Source organism: Ornithodoros turicata, chromosome 3 (genome assembly GCF_037126465.1).
Source record: "Ornithodoros turicata isolate Travis chromosome 3, ASM3712646v1, whole genome shotgun sequence".
Taxonomy (NCBI): domain Eukaryota; kingdom Metazoa; phylum Arthropoda; class Arachnida; order Ixodida; family Argasidae; genus Ornithodoros; species Ornithodoros turicata.
The window spans coordinates 46,456,390-46,475,815 of record NC_088203.1 but is presented as its reverse complement, the minus strand read 5'-3'; the positions used below and the strand labels follow the sequence as shown (position 1 = coordinate 46,475,815).

At 47.0% G+C, this 19,426-nt stretch overlaps 1 protein-coding gene across 1 annotated transcript; it reads right to left on the bottom strand.

The window, feature by feature from the left end:
* Window positions 1–582: 582 nt before the first annotated feature.
* LOC135389427 (uncharacterized) lies at window positions 583–2,829 on the bottom strand. The gene has a single exon (XM_064619476.1). The coding sequence runs from the start codon at window positions 2,827–2,829 to the stop codon at window positions 583–585; it is 2,247 nt and encodes a 748-aa protein (XP_064475546.1).
* Between the last annotated feature and the right edge of the window lie 16,597 nt (window positions 2,830–19,426).

Here is a 19,426-nt window from a genome sequence, read left to right as displayed (position 1 = left end):
AAAGATACAGGCTTTGTAACCTTGCAACATCATTTGCAAATACAAATTGCTAAGTAATGTACAAGTGAAGCACTTCTGTTTTGCACAACCTATGCACTGAATGGTACACCTGCTTACAATCATTCCAGAGGTGCAAAAATTTCCTGCTTTGGATGGGGTTTAGGATAGTTGATAATTCCCTCTCTTGAACATATGTAACATCACCAGTGCTGCGAACTCCCAAGTCCCATAGGCATTGATGTAGCAGGGCTTCCTTTTCTCTCGAAAGGTCTGGGAGAAGTTGATTCAGTCTTGATTTGATATCTGCAGACAGCTCACACATACCTTGGACGGCCTTGTACTGCGGAAAGCAACGGCAAAAATGTAACACAGGCTTGGCACCTTGCAAGTTAGGATAACAAAGGAAGCCGAGCTTCTGCAAGCAAGTTTATCAAAACCTAAAAGTTCTGATTTCCCATCGCAAATAACGAAAAAGAAAATTAGGGCATATATTGCGAGGAAGCGCACACCCTGCCCTGTATGCCCGCGGCATTCAGCTTAACTTACTCTACGGAATGCAAACCTGCCACTGGAGCACTCAAATCAAGTGGCACTTGGCACCGTTGCATAGTCATCAAATATACTGTGTTTCAGTACAAGGGTCTTGAAATTGAGGCAACTGTACAGAGGCAACGGATAGTAGTCCAGAAGGTCTGTAGCCTTCACCCAGGTCAAGGGAGTTGTTTCGGAAACGTCTTCGACAGCATATACACCCAATTCATGAAGATGTCTTACTGGTGTTTCTGTCACAATCAAGAAGAGGTTGTCATCTTCGCGCACAGCTAGAGCTTCTATCCTTGCAAATGTAATCACCATTTCTTCTCGTCTGATGGCTACATAAAGGCCCACACTGTAAGTCGTGCCAAAACACTGCGCACTCCGGCACATTTCTGAAGGCCTAGGAAGTGCTGACCTGCAGTATTCTAGTACGTAGTGAGGAAATGTGTGCTTCTGAGAAGAGTTGGTTGATGTAACGATGACATCAGCTCCAAACATGGTACCAGTGGAGAGATAACACTGCAGCAGCTCGTGTTTCCTTGCCAGTGTCGATGTCAGGTTTACGAAATTATTGGAAACTCTTGCCACCTTCTTTGAGTATGAATGCTTGGACTCAAATCGTAGCGTCCACAGCCAGATCAGTGGGCCATACTTCAAAATCAGTTCTGGGTAGTGTAACAGGAAGTGATGTTTCGGTTTCAATGTCACTCTTGGAAATAGCTCTGTAATAAGTTCAAGGTACAGCTGAATGAGCTCGTTCAAGTACAATATTTGAGTCTGTGAGATCTTCCTTGCACAAACGAGGTTCACAATATCACGAAGCAGAAGGAAGAGTTGCCACACCTCGTCTGTAGGATCAATAATATCTGCCAAAAGGACAGGCAGGAACCTTAAAAAAATCCAGTTTTGAGCAGCTTGACCACCAAGTGTCTTAAATCCTTCCTTGAGTGCTGGAGGCCTGTCTGCAGCGTCGTGACCTTGTAGTCGGAGTTTCTCCAAGCGGGCATTAAGAAGGTTTACGGAAAACCATCCCTTGCTTTGAAAATAACGCAAAAAAATGGCAACATCGTAACTGATAACGCCTTCCAAGACATCATGGCCTAGGCAAGGTGGAAGTCCTCTGCACACGTGAAATCCTGGTACCTCATTAAACAAGGACTCGAATTTAACACCTTTATTGTTTGCGGCGCCTGTGTCGTTCAAGTGAGCCACACAGTCAGCATAGTTCTCTGGTGTTCGGATTTCACCACTTGAGGTTGCGCAGTCGTGAAATTCCTTCCTGGTAATTAAGCAAAATCTGCAAAAGTATTCACCACTGAATGATTCTAGAAACCCACCGATCTGGTGGGCACCTAAGTTGTCACCAAGGATGAAAGAAAGCTTGAATTTGTAATGTTTGTTATCAACACTCAAGCCAGATATCACAAGTTGTTTCACTTCTGCAACTAATCGTCCGAATACTTCTCTGTGGCCGAACTTCTTCAACAGCTTCTCAGTACAAAAGAGGCAAAGCTGAAGCTGATCCACCTTTGAGCGGTTATTCTGCTTCAGGTTCCTTAGTGTGAAGTATACCCCTAATACCTTGTGCTTCTGCTTTGCAGAGCCAAGTGGATTCACAACCTCAAAGGAGTCTTGATACAGCATCAGTTGTATTTCATTACTTGAAAAGGAAATGTCTGCGTCCTTAAAAAGTGACCCATCAGTGAAATCGGAGAATGACATGCCAGCATCGCTTCTGCTGTTCAGTGCCTCCAATTGTGAAGTCACAGAAGGGTCGCGTAACATTCGTTGCATGGTCACTGTCAGTGGTACATAGTGCATTGTACCATGTTCCCTCTGGTCACTTCTTAGAGAAATTGCTACTGGTTCAGTATATCCAAAATGTTCCTTGAAGAACTTCATTTGCAGGTGCTGTGACGACAACTCGCCATTCTGTCTGCATGAATTAAAAGGCATATTTTGCTCCAGATCTGAAAGGATGCCTTCCTTCAAGCTCTGTCCAGAGTCTTCTGAATTGCTCTCAAAGCGGTCACACACTTTCTTCTTTACTTGATCCATTTTAAGTTCGACAATAGAAGCAACATCCTTTAATATCTTGTTCATTGTAGTGGACGGGATGTGCAGCTTTGTTGTTCCTTGTAAGATCAGCCGTGCAACCAACTCATTTTCACAAATATCCATATCCACATCTTCAGTCATGCCTGTACTTGTATTTTCAATCTCCAGCCCAAGATCGCTCTGAGAAGTTTCAGCTTCAGAAACAAATTCGCTCTCGTGAACTCTGTCACTCATAGTTTGCTCCACATGTGCAGACTGGGCTCTACCATGATATCGTGACATGTGGATGGATACTGCATTCTTGGATTGAAGTTCGGGTCTGTTCTTACATTGCGGATAGGGGCAGAACACAACTTGCCCGTTCGATATGTGCTCACGCAGGTGGGTTGCAATGAGGTTACCGCTGCAGGACCTCCCACAGAAGGAGGCACTGCACTGCAGGAGGATATCATCGACCACATGTGTCCCTTTATCAACATGATTTCTCCTGCAATGGTTGGAAAACGCAGAGTACGTCGAGAATGTGGCGTTGCATGCCCGCTCGAAACACGGAAATCTGTAGTTGTTGATGTTGATATGCAATTTCTGATGACCAACGTAACTCGCTCGTGAAGAATGTGACGTTCTGCATTGCTTACAGGTGTACATCATCACTCTGTAAAGAAATAACGAAGCTCTAAAAGCCAAATTTAGAAGGCAACTAAACACAATCTTCCCAGCGGATCGTCCCTAGCACATAGCTCAAATGACAAGTCGAGAAGGCACAGTCAAGCCAGCAAAGTGAATCACGTGGGTTCTACAGAGCCAGTCAACACCGCAACACAAGAGAAAAAAGTATTTAAAATGCAGTTCAAAGGTTGTTGCAGTATAGTAGAGCTCCGCACGGAACCTGGACCCGCACCATCCTGTTTTGATGTGGTTCGCCTCAGCACAGTGACACAGCGAATCGAGCCCGACCCGGCCCGTGTTTGCCTTAACTATCTGGCCCGGTCAGGTCCGATAACGCAGCGAATAGAGCCCGATCAGGCCTGGCCCGAGTCAGCATGCAAGTAGAGCGCATCATTCCACTTTTCCGAATATGCAGCTGAAATACCCCAAATACCTTTCAATGACAAGGCAATTTTGCTGTGACGGTCATCCCAGTTGATGGTAACCGCGCGTAAACAGTCGAGGTACAGCGTTTAACGACGATAAAACCTGCGACACGGCACAGAAAAATAACTCAAAAGCGTATACTTGCGTCGGAAGGGCCGCGTTCGCCGAAGGTCTAAATCTCAACGAGGGCATAGAAAAAACACTCACAAAACTTGGACCCCACCGCACCAAACGTAGGCATGCAAAAATGACGTCTATGCGGCTCTGATAACTTATTCTTTCAAAAACGGGGCGTCCCCTAAACAAACAAACAACAACAAAAAATACAAGAGCAAACATGCGTACATTGCGTGATCATTCGTCGTCGTAAGTAATTACCTGCTTGACATGGCCCTGTCGGGCCAGTCAAGCAGGGTGGGCCAACCAAAATCGATGTCTGCCCGGCCCACAGCGCACTGAATAGACGGCCCGACCCCGGTCCAGCCGACCCACGGTCCGTGCACAGCTCTACTACACAATGATTATTCCTTGGAACAGGTCAAACTAACTGAACTAAAACTGAAACCAACAAAAAGGCGGGACTGCTCGCGCGGCAGTTTGTACAGCCGAAACTGAACCCCCCGCTCAACGACACTGAAAACGTAAAAACCAATAACGTATCTCTTGCCAAACGCGGAAAGTGTTCAAATAACGTTACAGGGCAATTAGACGGCGAAGAAGCACGCTAACGTAAACCAAAACCTACTCATTCCAGTCACAACCTACTATAGAGTTAGAAAACTGCGTATTCCTAGTATGTCGCGATAAAATGAGCTACGAACCAGCAAATCGAAGTTTCTGCTCTACACAAGGAAAATTAATGTTCTGCGAAATGTTAACTTCGCGCGGGAAGGAGCATAACACAAACGCATACACTTCGGTTGGATATTGCAACCTGTAAAATGCAGTAAACAATACCTCAGACATCGCTACTTTATGCTCATGTTAACAATACAGAGTCATGCTTACCTTTGAAGACAAAAAAAGCAGAAGATGTAGCTGCGGGAAGCACAAACAAAACCACGCGTTCCTATTTCGCCAGTTGTTCATAGATGACCCGACACAGTGTTGCTGCTTTGCCGGTGTTCGTCGGCGTTTCTACGCTGATCCCAACTGGTAAACAGCGGCGCGGAGCGTCGAAAATGGCCGAAAGTGCGCTATTCCCGGAAAGTTCCGTTAAATTAGGATAACGTAAGCGACCCGTAAAATTTTACAGTAACGAGTCGGGTAATTCTTCCGTTTTTTGGAAAAATTTCTTAGAGTGTACTAACACTATGGCGTCTCCATAGTAATAGGGAGCCAGCAACAGATAACAGGCAGCACACCAGTACTGGATCAATGTAGGCTGCGAGGTTGGCCAACACTGATGCCATTTGCGCTGCCAATGTAGGTAGAACATGGAAAGTGCAATATCGCTCCCCATTGGACCAACATTGTCTGCCTATAAAAGAGATAGGGCGCAGACTAACTGGTGCATGATGATGAAGGAACGAGTAACCGAGAGACACGGGACACGTGCTTGTGCTTGTCTTCGTGTCCCGTGTCTCTCGGTTATTCGTTCCTTCATCATTGTCTGCCTACATTAGCAAGCCCAGATTGGGGGCAGTTTTTCTATGATAACGTCAACCGGTAATAATAAAGCATTATACGGTATAATGTCCACTACTAACGGTAATAATATTTATGTCGTCTTTTTTTATTTTATCTGTAATCTTTTAATTTATCCCCGTTGCATCACGTTAAAACGAACACTGCCTCGTCCTAAAAACAAAGTACAGGTGCCGTGCCCGTCTTTCTTAAGGATCAGGGCAGTCCCAAAACCTATCGATGGCTCTCGTATTGCCCACTGGTGGCAAACATCCCTCAGAAATCTTCATTTGGATTGCACTAGTAGATATGACTCAATAACTTCCAACCCGCTTTTAGAGTACAACGGAGCGAAGCACTTTCGTGAGAATGATGGACATACGCCTCAGCTGCCCACACTGCCTGCAGTAATTTGAGAGCGCCTAGCATTACAGAACTGGACTCCCTTCCTATCGAACACTGTGCTTTTTACTTGGCGTGCCGCTTCAGTTGTCACTAGAGAAACCAGCGACATTTTAGCCTGAATGAAACGTCCGATCCGACTGTCGCGCATGCACATTAGTTGTAGCACGCGTAATTTCGCTCAGACGAACACGCTGTCAGTCTGTACGACTGATTGACATCGCGAAGCAAGGTGGTGGCTGTTTGCAGCAAGTGGAAATTGTTGTGTTATTGAGTTGCAGTGCATGTTACAGTGAGATTGCCAGATACGTTGACTGTTTGGAATGATGTGTATCACATGCCGGAAGTTCTTGGATGTAACAACGCTTTGAATTGGGCATTTCACACGCTTCAACATTCAATCTTGCAGTGTTGCTTGGGCAGTGCCACCACAGCTACGTCTCATTTTCTGCATTTTCAGTCAATGCACACGGTCAATTTGAGGTCCATATTGCTGACATTTTACCATATTGGATTAAACTTTGCAATATAAGACCCATTTTTCCAAGTTTGAGCGAATATGGGGGTAATCCCGGTCTCGTCTTGGACCGGTAGGGCAACCATCTTTCAGCTGCTGATGTTTACAATACGCTTCATATTTTGCAAATTTTTGTGACGCGGTTTGTGTAACTAAATAGATGGACTTTGCTACAAACGTGCACTTGAGTTGCTTATTTTGTATCAACTCCGTGTACGAACTCTCACATTTGGTCATACAATTATTTAAAAGATACTGCCGGCCGACTTTTGAGGGCCAAGACAGGTATCATAGTAGATAACAATACACACGTGCGAGAATAGGGATACAGCACTCCTTAATCACCAGAGTTAGTAAGAACCTTCTTGAGGGCGGACGAGAAAGTAGACAATATTAGTATGCTAGACACGTTTGAAGGAACATTATTCGACTCACGGACAGCATGTGGGAAAAAAAGAGAAATTAAATAAAGTTTTCTTGCAAAGAAACTGACGGATGAGTTTATGATGCTTCTCTCTAATGGTACAACTTGTGTTATACTTTAAGTAATCATAAATTAAGTCCGATGTCGCCATTTACTAGAGGATAGAGAGGTAGCAAGCGAGCTGGTGGTATAGATCCATAACTTAAAAACCCGAGACTAGGGGACAAAAAACGACAAACACAATGGCCTTGTGAAAACGACAGACACAATGACAATGAGACCTTGTCTGTGTTTGTCGTTTTTTGTCCCCTAGTCTCAGGTTTTTAAGTTATGGGCCATTTACTATGTTTTGAAGAAAGTTCAAGCCCTTGACTTTTCTTCGATGAGCTAGCGGAGGCACTCCAGATACAACGTACAACCATGATATTGACGTTACTCCCCCATACGAAATATAGATAAATCGCAGAGCTTTTTTTTTGTTTTCAGAACTCTTTCCAACGAGCCTATATTTGGACGTGGGAGTAGGGGCCCCACAGAATATCGGCATATTTTAGAAGTTAGCCAATTAACGATGTCTAAGTTGTGAGTTTAGATGCGCATGGTGGCATTGTTTTGCGTAAATACAGAAGTTTACGATTTGCTTTGGCAAGAATATGATCATCCTCAACAGACGTGAACAGGTTAGCTGTTATTGGATCTCTAAGGTATTTATACTCTTCAACTCTTCCGAGGGCAGCGGCGTCAAGCATATTCGTGTCCGCGGGCCTCATACCACTTACGGCTTCGGGGTAACCTGTTTTTGATATAGATGACACAACACATATTTTAAAACGCCATAAAACGTATTACTTAGCGTTGCTCAATCACAGGGTCAACAATGCTTTTTATTTTCTGTGTCACAAAACTTGGCACATCTTGTTTTCAACAACTGCCTCAACCTCGTGTGCAGGTGATTGCACAATTCCATTCTTAAGGAGTTGACGTGTTTGTTAGTTAGTTGAGAGCGTAACTGTAACTTATTCATGTTCATCACAGAGAACGCCTGCTGACACACGTATGTTGACACAGTTGTTTTGTGAAATAAAGCCAGCAATTATTATTATTTGATATAGGTTGTAGTGAACATGGACAGACTTGTCCGCGACAACATACGTATCGTCAGATACGTCGATCCAGTTGGCGACAATAAAACGAAGCGAACTTGTTCTGATCGGTGCGTCGCACAGCAGGTTCCACTTGTTAGACGTCAGGAACGCTGTCAACTGGCGGAAAACGGTGACCCAAGAGGCCGCGCTTCAGGCCTCCTGCACTCGAAGTTTTCTTTGCTCGAATTCACTTGAGATATATGCACGGGCGTACGGAGAGGGGGAAGAGGGGGAGGCTGTGACCCTCCTGGAACTCCAAGGTCACTTGTGAAAATAGTGTAGCCTTTTGCAGCCCTGTTAGGCCGTAATGATTATTCCCAGATGTCATAATAGGAACCTCAGAACACCCAAACAACGCGCAACGTCGGCCACCAGAAAAAGATGTGGTAGAAGGTGCGGGACTGCACTCTTGCCCCCCCTCCCCCCACGCACACACACGCACTTTTCTCGAAAAAAATCCTGGGAACGCCCATGGACGTATAGGAGGCTATGGTTGAGAGATCACCAAGCGTGCGACTTAACCGGTCCGTTCCGGATGACATTGAAGGCATCAATATTACAAATCGGCACATGTACGTAGTGTTCAGTGCTCAGAAATTTGGTAGGCATGCGATAACAAACATGAGGCGCAGGGACAGTTTCAGAGAGTCATCAGCGAGGATGACGAAAGCAACACAGAGACAGAGAGGGACTAAAGAGGGATTAAAGGTTGAAAGTTCGGTGTTCGCAGACTGTGCTTGTGTTACTTTTGTCGACTTCGCTCTGGTCATTTCTTGTCCTCTCGTCTCTTTGTTACAGAGTCGTCGCCTGGTTACAGGTCAGTGGCAACAGATTTTATCACAAATGAACGTAAGATCAACAGCACGAGTACAGAGCCCAATCATAACTCCACAACCGTTCATGAAGCTTTGGCTGAATGTTTTTTCATTTTATTTTTTGGGCCACGCGGGCCACATAGCACCCCAGGCGGACAACATGCAGCTTGCAGGCCGTCACTTCGGCACCCCTGTCGTAGGGATTATCATTGATGATGTAAGAAAAAAAATGTGATTTTGGCCGTCACAGACATTTGGACACACTTCTTCACATTCACAGTCATTTGCCATGTAAGGATGACATTAAAAGGGATATTAAATTTACCGAACCCCCTTAACACGCGCGTCTTGTTGTGGATCTATCAACTGTGCGTGCTGTGCTGCTATCCCCCGTTACATGACGGGTGTTGCGCAATGCCAAACAATTCCCGCCAACTGTGAGCGTGGAGCCTCCCTATCGCATCCACAAGGCCTTTGATCGCGTCTTTCCAATACTGAGGCGCTGAAGGTCATTTTGTTTCTCTTCGTTGCAGACGTTCAGATAACACGCAATAATGAAATGCATTTTGTGTAAATCATTTGCTGCACTGGCGCTTCCAGGTATGAATGTCAGCTGTACTTTGTGGCCGAATGTAACCGTCTCCTGCTTGGCGGTCGTTCAGAACAAGGAATGCAAGCATCCACATATATAGCACATACTTATATGGGCTCCCACGCAAGGACCCACAAGCATATGTTGCATGTGCGTAATCTTTATGGATATGCAAGCACAGGATGTATTCTATTTTACACTACCCATAGTTCATCCACAACTGTACAGGCATCAATGTTATCAGCAAATATGGGTGAAGTCCACCAACTATATGCAATGTGAAGTCGCTGCACAGGCTTTACAGGATGTCCAGAGCAAGTTGGTACCTATATAAACTGAGTTTAAGTAAAACGATGTGCTTTACTTAAACTCAGTTTATATAGGTACCAACTTGCTGATGAGGTACCAACAGCCGATGTGGCTGAGTGTGTCACCATGTAGTGTCCGTCATGACATCTTTGCAAGTACGAGTTTATATAGGTACCAACACCAGTACGAGGCATAATGTACAAAACTGCGCGTTTAATGAGAGATTATCGGATGAAAATAATTACCGAGGCTGAAGAACTCCCGGAACAGTGCACAGAAACAGCAAATGATTTGTTTACAAACTCTTTTACAGCCGATCACGGGAGCGGTGATCTTTAACGTCACGTGTGCGTTGAGGCTTGCTGTGGCGTGCAACCAGGACCTGTCAAGAATACATTGCGCTCGCCCAGCAGGCTTTCGTCTATGGAGCAATACATTGGATGCCACTCCTGTGATCCTGGATGAGTTTTGGGCCACCTGGGTTGAACTCGGTTGTGGAAGCATTATGGCAAGGAAGCTGCCGTTGGCCATGGAAAGCAGCGCCTTCTGTTGACTTCTTCACTCCGCTAAACCTGACGCGATCGCATTCCTAAGTTCGCCACTTGTTATTAAAATTCGGCATAACATGTGCGTATCTCATGTATTTGTTGTACAAATAAGCAGATAATATTTTCCAATACGTCACTTGCTTGTGTGCTGTCGTTCATACGTCACTTCATTATCAAAAACTTGACATATCGGAACAAGGAACGCCGGGTCGTTTCCGTTTTGCATATTTCCGGTTACTGTTGGTCCGCAAATGAGTATGAAGATGACTATTAAGTGTGCAAGTGTATTCATCTTTGGATTACTGTTGTTTTCGCAAATGCATGCATATATTCCTTACGATTTGTCTCTGGCAATGCATAGAAATGCTGCTTGAACACGTCTTAGGCACTAAACGCGTTCGTCCGAGTCGCCGGAAACGAAGGGAGAGAGAGAGAGAGAGAGAGAGATTATGTGTTTAATGGCACAAAGGCAGCAAATGCCATAGAGCGCCAAAACTATGGTGAGTGTGTGGGAGATGACTATGGGATGTATGGGAGATAGAGTGTGTGGTAGTAAAAAGGCTATCTATAGGTATGAGCGGTGAGATGGTCCAGGATAAGAGAGAGAGGAGGATGACGATAACAAGTGAGTATGGCAGTTAAATAAAGCTATCTACAAGTGTGAGCGATGAGGTGATCCAGGATGAGATATTTACATGAGGAGTTCGGTGATAAAGGATAAAAGCGGAGCAATGCTGAACATCTACATCCGACTAAGGAACTTACACATGGTCAAAAATTGGATAACATTATGAAACGGCGCAAGAGGAGTGTCACCCAGTAGAAGGGCTGGGTGGAGTGGGACATGGTATCTGTAGAATGCGGTGAAATACTGTTGGCGTTGGTGTTCGAAGTGAGGGCAGGATGCCAGTACGTGCAATACAGTCAAGCTGTCACCGCAGTGCGCGCAAGCTGGCGGAGCCTGACCTCTGAGTAGGTTGTTGTGCGTGAGCCATGTGTGCCCAATCCAAGTGTCCTCCTTGTGTACCCAAGCGTAAAGAACTTCGGAGGATCTGTTGATGTGTTCAGTCCGATGCGGGGGGGAAACCTGTGGCTGTGTGACGTGTAGCTTGTTATTTTCTTCCATGTCCCACTCCTGCTGTCACTGTGTGTAGACAGCTCTCTTTAACACTGGCAGGATGTCTTGGTAGAGTAGTCCTAGAGCTGACTCCTCTTGTGCTAACGCTCGCCCAGCCTCACGGTCGGCTCGTTCATTCCCCGGGATCCCAGTGTGGCTGGGGACCCAGCAGAGACAGATTGAAGAGCCTCGGGAACAAAGCTGAGTTGCAAGCGCCTGTACTCGCTTGACGAGGTGATTCTTGCTGTCAGAGCATGAAAGCAGCTCACGCACAGAGCGAAGCACACGCGAAACGAAGGATTGGCGGTGTCGGAGACATAACTTGGCGCCCCCATCGCCCGGCAGTAGCCCCTCTCGCATTTACGGTTGGGTCGCCGCGGGAGGGAGACCCCCACGTCTAGCTGTGCGTGGCTCTCCCGTGTCTGGGGAAAAGAGGATCCTGGCGGTTGAGTGGCCCCGGAGGATGTTTAGGACCCTTAGCGGCCACTCCGGGAAAGCAACACACCGCTTTGGCCCCAGCTTCCCATAGACGGGTGGTCCTGGATGGCCCGGCCAGGGGTATCTAGCTTAGTCGCCGCGGCGGCAAGGGTCAACCTCGTGCAGAGCTACCCGCCTGCGCCTGGGTATAGTGTGACGGCACGTGCCACCGTGCGGAGCACGGTCCCCTGGTTGGGCTCGGTGGTGGGCGGCACGGCCTCCGCAGTGAATCACACACACAACACTTATGGCAAACAAATCCCTTAAAAACCCCCATGATCGGCGCCTGAAGAGGTGCTGCACCGAAGATAATCCAGCAACCGAGTTTTTCTACCAGAAACAGCCAGCATGGTTCCGCAGAGTCCTTGTCATACACGCAGATGAATCGATCCAGTCTCTGTCAAAGCAGTCTCCGTTTGCAACTGCTAAAGTTCTGGAACAGACGATTGGCAAAAATTAGACTGCTCGAAAGCTCCGCTCTGGTGACATCCAGGTGGAGGTCCATGAAAAGGAACAGAGCGTGTCCCTCCAGTCCCTAAAGGCAATTCCCAGCATACCTGTCACCGTCACTCCGCGCAGGACACTAAACATTGTAAAAGGCGTCGTTTCACAGGAAGAGCTCCTGATGTGCTCTGACTCTGAAATTGAGGAGGGTCTCAGAGAGCATAGAGTGCTCAGTGCACAGAGAATAATTATGCGTAGAGACGGCAAAGAAATACCCACAAAACATGTGGTGCTATCATTCCAACTTCACACTCTTCCATCTACAATACATGCTGGCTACCTCAACTGTAATGTACGGCACTACATTCCAAACTCAAGGCGCTGTTTTAAATGCCAACGCTTTGGGCATGGCTCATAGACATGCCGCGGATAAACAACATGTGTAAAGTGTGCAGGGAAAGACCATGAGTCGCAGACATGTGAAAATGCCGTAAAATGCATCAACTGTAGTGGCAGCCACCCAGCATACTCCAGGTCCTGCCCACAGTGGAAGGACGAAAAGGCAATCCTGAATGTTAAAGTTGAGCAGAATCTTTCTTATACTGCAGCGAAGGCAAAGGTAGCATTTTCTAGAAAGGGCTCGTACTCCGAGGTTATGCGCAGGGAAGTGGCGACACCTCGGAAATCTGTAGAGACTCAGACTGAGTCCCCACGAACCACTCCCAACACAAACGTTGGGGACATAGCTCATGTGTCTCCCAAGGGAAACGTGGCCTGCCCAAGGGCTGGCCACAAGGAGGTCGCCAGCCCCAATCAGGCTGGCAGTACCTCTTCCGAAGGGAATGGGAGCGGTGAGAGCTCGGTCCAAACCGTACCCCAGTCGATGGATGTCGATGACTGCTGCGCGCCGCAGAAGTTATCGCCAATCCCTCAGAATTCCTCAGATCAACAGAAGGTGAAACAGCCGGGTCGAGGCAGAGGACACTCGCAGAAGCTGCCACCGAAGGCACCTCCACTGAGCACACAAAAAATTTTCATGCAGTGAACTGCAGGGGATTGCTTCCGAATGTTGATGATGTGCATGACCTCCTGGAGGCACACAGGCCAATTGGCGTCTGCCTCCAAGAGACGTATTTGAACTCTGGACACACAAGTCCGTTCCAACAATACCAAATGTTTAGGAGGGATCGCCCGGTGGTTTCGCGATCCGCAGGTGGAGTGGCGATTCTAGCATCCCAGTATGTTGCTGCAGCTGAGGTGCCGTTGACAACAACATTAGAAGCTGTGGCTGTTCGATTGAATCTCTCTACACCACTTACGCTCTGCTCAATATATCTCCCTCCTGCAGCAGATGTGCAGCGACAGGACATTGAAGACCTCTTAGACCAGCCGGCAGCCCCATTCCTCATTATAGGGGATTTTAATGCACACAGCCGTTTGTGGGGATGTTCCTCCGCCACTCCATCACACTCCTGAATACAACACAACCAACATACTGCAGAACGTGAACACGGATATTCTCTGCATTGGATCTTTCCATCTGTAGTGCGACCATTGCACAAGATCTGCAGTGGCACGTGATCCAAAACCCCTATGGCAGTGACCATTTTCCAACTTGGGTCGAGTATCAGTGTGACGATGCTGCGCTGTGTACGCGAAAACCCCGCTGGAGGCTGCAGCACGCGAACTGGGCGGTGTTCAGCGTGCTGGCTGACCTGACCCTACACAACACTGACAACATGAGTATCGGCGAGGCCAACGAGTTCATAACAAACACGATAATACATGCTGCTGCACAACCCTTATTCAAGACGTCGTCCTCCCTGCCCAAGCGTTCAAAGCCTTGGTGGAACGACGACTGTAAACGGACGCGCAAGGAACAACAAAAGGCGTGGGCTCGTTTACGTCGGTACCCGACAGTTGACAACATGATCGAATATAAAAGGAAGCGTGCTGCAGCCAAACGCACAAGGGAGGAGGCCAAGCACAACTCGTGGAAGGAGTCCGTGAGTACATTGAACTCGCGAACTCCAGCCAAAGTTGTGTGGGACCGTATAAATAAGATCTCCGGGAAATATAAAGGGTGTACTGTGCCTTGTCTTTCTCAGAATGGCGTTCCCTGTACGTCCTTGGAGGAACAGGCTAACGTGCTTGGCGGACGCTTTGAACACGTGTCTAGCTCCTCCCATTACAGCCAGCGTTTTCTGTTACACAAAACTTCTGCTGAAAAACGCACCATTAAACAACCTAAACAAGATACAGCACCTTACAATGCACCCTTCAACGCACATGAACTTCGGAGAGCCTCACAGGCAAGAAAGAACAATGCACCTGGACCTGACGGCATACACTATGACATGTTGTGGCATTTAACACCCCAGTCGCAGCAAATTTTGCTCCACTTTTTTAACCGTGTGTGGAGAGAAGCAACTCTTCCGTTGTCCTGGAAGCTAGCCGAAGTGGTGGTTCCGGTTCTCAAGCATTTGTTATCGCCCCATCGCATTAACCAGCTGCCTTGGGAAGACTTTTGAGCGCATGGTAAATGCAAGGCCCCCTGTATGTTTTGGAAGAGGCAGGCATCTTTGACAAACACCAAAGTAGTTTTCGTTCCTGCCGAAGAACCCAGGACAACCTACTCCACCTGGAATCAAAAATCAGAGAGGCTTTTGTCCGAGGGCAGTTCTGCGTGTCCATGTTTTTGATCTCGAAAAGGCGTACGATACATACCACATGGCGTACGATACATACCACATGGCGTTTCGGGATTCTGCAAGATCTACACGCATGTGGTATCACAGGGTGCATGTACAGGACCATTGAGAATTTCCTCAGGAATAGAAAGTTTCGTGTCCGTCTGGGCTGAACTTTATCTGATGTCTTTGTACAAGAGAACGGGGTTCCACAGGGGTCTGTGCTGAGCATTACGCTATTCGTTGTGAAAATGAACACGATAGCGAGAGCCATCCCACCTGGTGTCCAGTACTCCCTCTACGTAGACGATGTCCAGGTTTCCTACACAGCATCAAGTCTTTCGACAGCTGAGAGACAGGTGCAGGTCACGATCAACCGTCTGTCTAAGTGGGCTGATGAAAACGGCTTCAGGTTTTCCGCGCTAAAGACAGCGTGTGTTGTTTTTACGAGGAGGCGAGGCATATTTGCTGAGCCCTCGCTGCTCCTCGGTGGCAACACACTACCAGTTTGTGATGAGCAAAAATGTCTGGGGGTGGTGTTTGACAAGAAGCTGTCTTTTGTGCCACACTTAAACTATATAAAACAGAAGTGCCTGAAATCCTCCAAGCTTTATCCCATCGATCGTAGGGAGCCGACAAAGTCACACTGTTGAGGGTCTACGACTCGGTTGTGCGATCGGTAATTGAGTACGGAAGTGTTGTGTATGGCTCGGCGCGGCCTTGTGTTGGACCCCATCCACCATGAAGGCATCCGTCTCGCCACCGGTGCCTTCCGGACGTCCCCTGTGATGAGTTTGTATGTCTCTGCTGGGTCCCCAGCCATACTGGGATCCCCGGGAATGAACGAGCCGACCGTGAGGCTCGACGAGCGTTGCCAAAAGAGGAGTCAGCTCTCGGGCTACCCTGCCAAGACATCCTGCCAGTGTTAAAGAGAGCTGTCTACACACAGTGGCAACAGGAATGGGACATGGAAGAAAATAACAAGCTACACGTCACACAGCCACACATTTTCTCCCCCCATCGGAATGACCACATCAACAGATCCTCCGAAGTTCCTTACGCGAGATTGAGGATTGGGCACACATGGCTCACTCATCACCACCTACTCAGAGGTCAGGATCCACCAGCTTGCGCGCACTGCGGTGACAGCTTGACTGTCTCGCACGTGCTGGCATCCTGCCCTCATTTCGAACACCGACGCCAACAGTATTTCACCGCATTCTACAGATACCATGTCCTATTCCACCCAGCCCTTCTAGTGGGTGACACTCCTCTTGTGCCGTTTCATAATGTCAGTGGGTACTTAGTCTTGTAGATGCATTGCTCCGCTTTTATCCAATTACACCGAACTCCTCATGTAAATATCTCGTCCTGAATGTTCATGCTATACCGATAGTATTACTCAATTACACAGACACCCAAAGGGGGTCGTACGCAATTATGCGTCTTGCCTCGCTTCCTTCACCCAACGTCGCCCTCCATCGGCCCACCTAGCCTTTCTGCATCCCACGTGACTGCACAGGGTTGGTAACAAACGGTGCAGCTCCCCTGTAGTTAGGGGTGGAAATTCGTCCACTAAAACTGTCCATGACCAACGGACGGCTGCGCCCTGGCGAATCCCAGGAGCGCATTGAAGCGCGCCAGATCAGCTCTCTATAATAGTAACATAATAATGGTGCCGTGAAGGCAGGACTCCTGATAATTTCAACCACCTGCGGTTCTCTTGACGTGCGCCGGAAATCTAGGACAAACCTTATGGAAGTAACGTTTACCTCCGCCACACTGCCGGGATCGAACCAGCGAACAAGAGCTCAGCAAGCTAGCACGTTACCGTCTGAGCTACCGAGGAGAGCGGTTTTCCACACTCGTCTACATTCATTCTGTGCCGTGTCGAACAATCATAGAATATTTATTTGCAATGTTTGAAGCCAACACTTGCGTATTACAATTTTTTTACTGCTATATTTTTAAAACCATGGATATATACACACGTGAGTTTTTAGGAGGTTATACTTGAAGTTTATTTTGCGAGGTGTAGATAAGAATATATCGCATATTTTCCGCGAGAGGATGCACGCATAGCCCTATAACTCAACTGTGAAAGCGGCATCTGTTCTCACAAAAAAGATGTAAAGAATGGGAAATACCCTACATAGTCACTCTTAGGCACGTAATCACTTTACGTTGTTTGTTTCCCCTGTATCACTAAATATAGTTACTATGTTCTATGGACATATTCATTCCACGTAGTTCCATATTGCCCTTGCCAATCCCTCATTGTGGATCACTGCGTGAGTGAGAAAAAAAGGAGGACGACGAACACCGTGCTCTGGAGAACAAAACATGGCTCAGCTTCCAGCTTTCCAACGCCTAGTGATCCAACGAGGCACCGCGATGCAACCAGGTCAACCAATGCAACCAGGTCAACCTATGCAACAAGGTCTACCTATGCAACCAGGTCCAGGGATCCAACAGCCGACGCAACAGCCGATGCCAGGATTACCTCCACCACTTCAAGGTGTTGACAATCCTCCGAGGAGTGCGTTAGACATCAAGAGTGCGATTTCAGGATTCCTAATCTGCTGCTGGTGCCCCTTGTGTTTTTTCGGATGTATCGGATTACTCGTATTGTGTTTGTATATAAAGGACCTCATAACGGGCGTACATGCAACGACATCCACGGGCAGTGCTCTTACGCCTTCTGGATCCGCGAATCCGCTTCACTTTTAAATCCAGAACTGAACAGGCTTGTGCAACCAAGAATATGCGCAAGCATTTACCGTTCCAAGAACGACAGGCTTGAAGATTGTACAAGGACAAGTGTAAAATATTACTATATTTCCCAGTATACTGAATTAAGTTTTTCAATTGAAAAGTCAACAGTTTTGTAATACATTCCTCCAATGTTACACGAGCATGCCATATCTATGCGGTGTGGAGATTCAATAAAATTCCAATATATTCAATAAAAGGAAGTATACAGCAGATCGGGGACGTAGTCGAGAATAGTATTTTGTTGCGATAATGAAGACCTGTTCGCTTTGCCATATCTACACTGTTTTTCAGCTGTTCGTTTTTGTTCGGCACAGTCCCTGCTGGAAATAGTCGGCAAGATCTCATTGACTTCTCCCCGCAATTTTAATGAGATTCAATGAGAAATCAGACTGCGAATTCGTTCAACGTGTAAAAGCCGACTATTTCTCATTGACTGAAGTCGAAGTTCAGCAGGGAAGCTGCCTTCGCGAAACCAGGCTCGGCCGTGTCGTGTGGCGAAGACCACGTCACGAAGCAAGGAACCAATTGAACGAAATGGTTTAATGGTCGTCAGTGAGAAACTCTGACTTCCAATTGATTTAATGAGATCCAACATGTTGTGCATTACAGTCTGCACCAATAGAAGGAATGAGGAATTGGTCTAATGTGTACCAATGAGAAACTGCTTTCCAATTGATTTAGTGGGATCCAACATGTTGCATGGCCGCTAATACAATAAGTGAGAAGCCAGTTGCTGAAGGAACGAGCGTAATGATGACCAATAGTACATCACTCTCAAATTAAGTAATAATATAATTAGGAAGAACGCCGTACGTCCGTGTGGAACACGAACTAATTCGAGGAACGCGTCCGATTCAAACAAATGAAACTCCAGAATGCGCACCATATCGACATATATTGCAAGCGAAAATTGAACGACAATCAGAATATATCAGTATAAATTAATTAATGGAGCAAATGAAAATTTATTCCGAACAAATCAACTGAGCAAGCCGTTCGCCGATGTCGCCGCTCGCAGAGGCAGAGTCCGAAGCGGGCGCGTTGTAACACGTTTCCGTGCTGCACCGCATAGTGGCTCGTCCACGTTGAAAATAGTTCCCTACGTTATTTCAAATGTTCGTGAACATATATACTCAAAAGCACATATGCCGCGGTAAGTTCATACGCACCTATTACTTTAAGCTATTGTTTCTGCATTCGTATAACATTCCAGTGCACGGAAGTCCAAGCGTTTCCTCAAATCTTCAACGGATTAGTCAGTCTGTTACGGAATGCCGAGGTGTTTGGATGCGCGCCTTGTCCCGCCGTGGCTCACAAGCAGTTGGCATATTTCGGGCGTCATTTTGAGGATTTTTCCCCTTTGTAAGGTATATATGTAATCGATGTTAGAAACATACCCGTTCTCTCTTCACAGTCTCACATGTTTTTATCCCTGTTCGCAGGCATTGCAACCAGTGATGGGAGGAGAGCGAAATGTGCAGTCAGTGTTACCTCCCGCGCTGTGAGCAACGGTATGTAATATATTTGACACCCACTCACACTGACATGCTGTTGTTCTTGTATCTTTTAAAAATTGTGTTTCTCGAAGGTTAGGCTGGTGCGACGCAGCTGGTATAGGCATTTGTCAGCAGGCGGCCAGTACGGAATCTTACCGAACTTGGATGGGATTAGTTTTCACGCATGAAACGCAAGCTGGACGGGACATCGCGAATCACCTACGAAGCACAGAAGACCACCATGGTTGAGTACTTCAAGATCTTCTGTTTTGTCCGTCGACGCTGTACGGACGTTGGGGACACATCACTATGAAGTTACTGATTGTGGATTTATTTTGCGTGTGTTGGTGATGGACAGT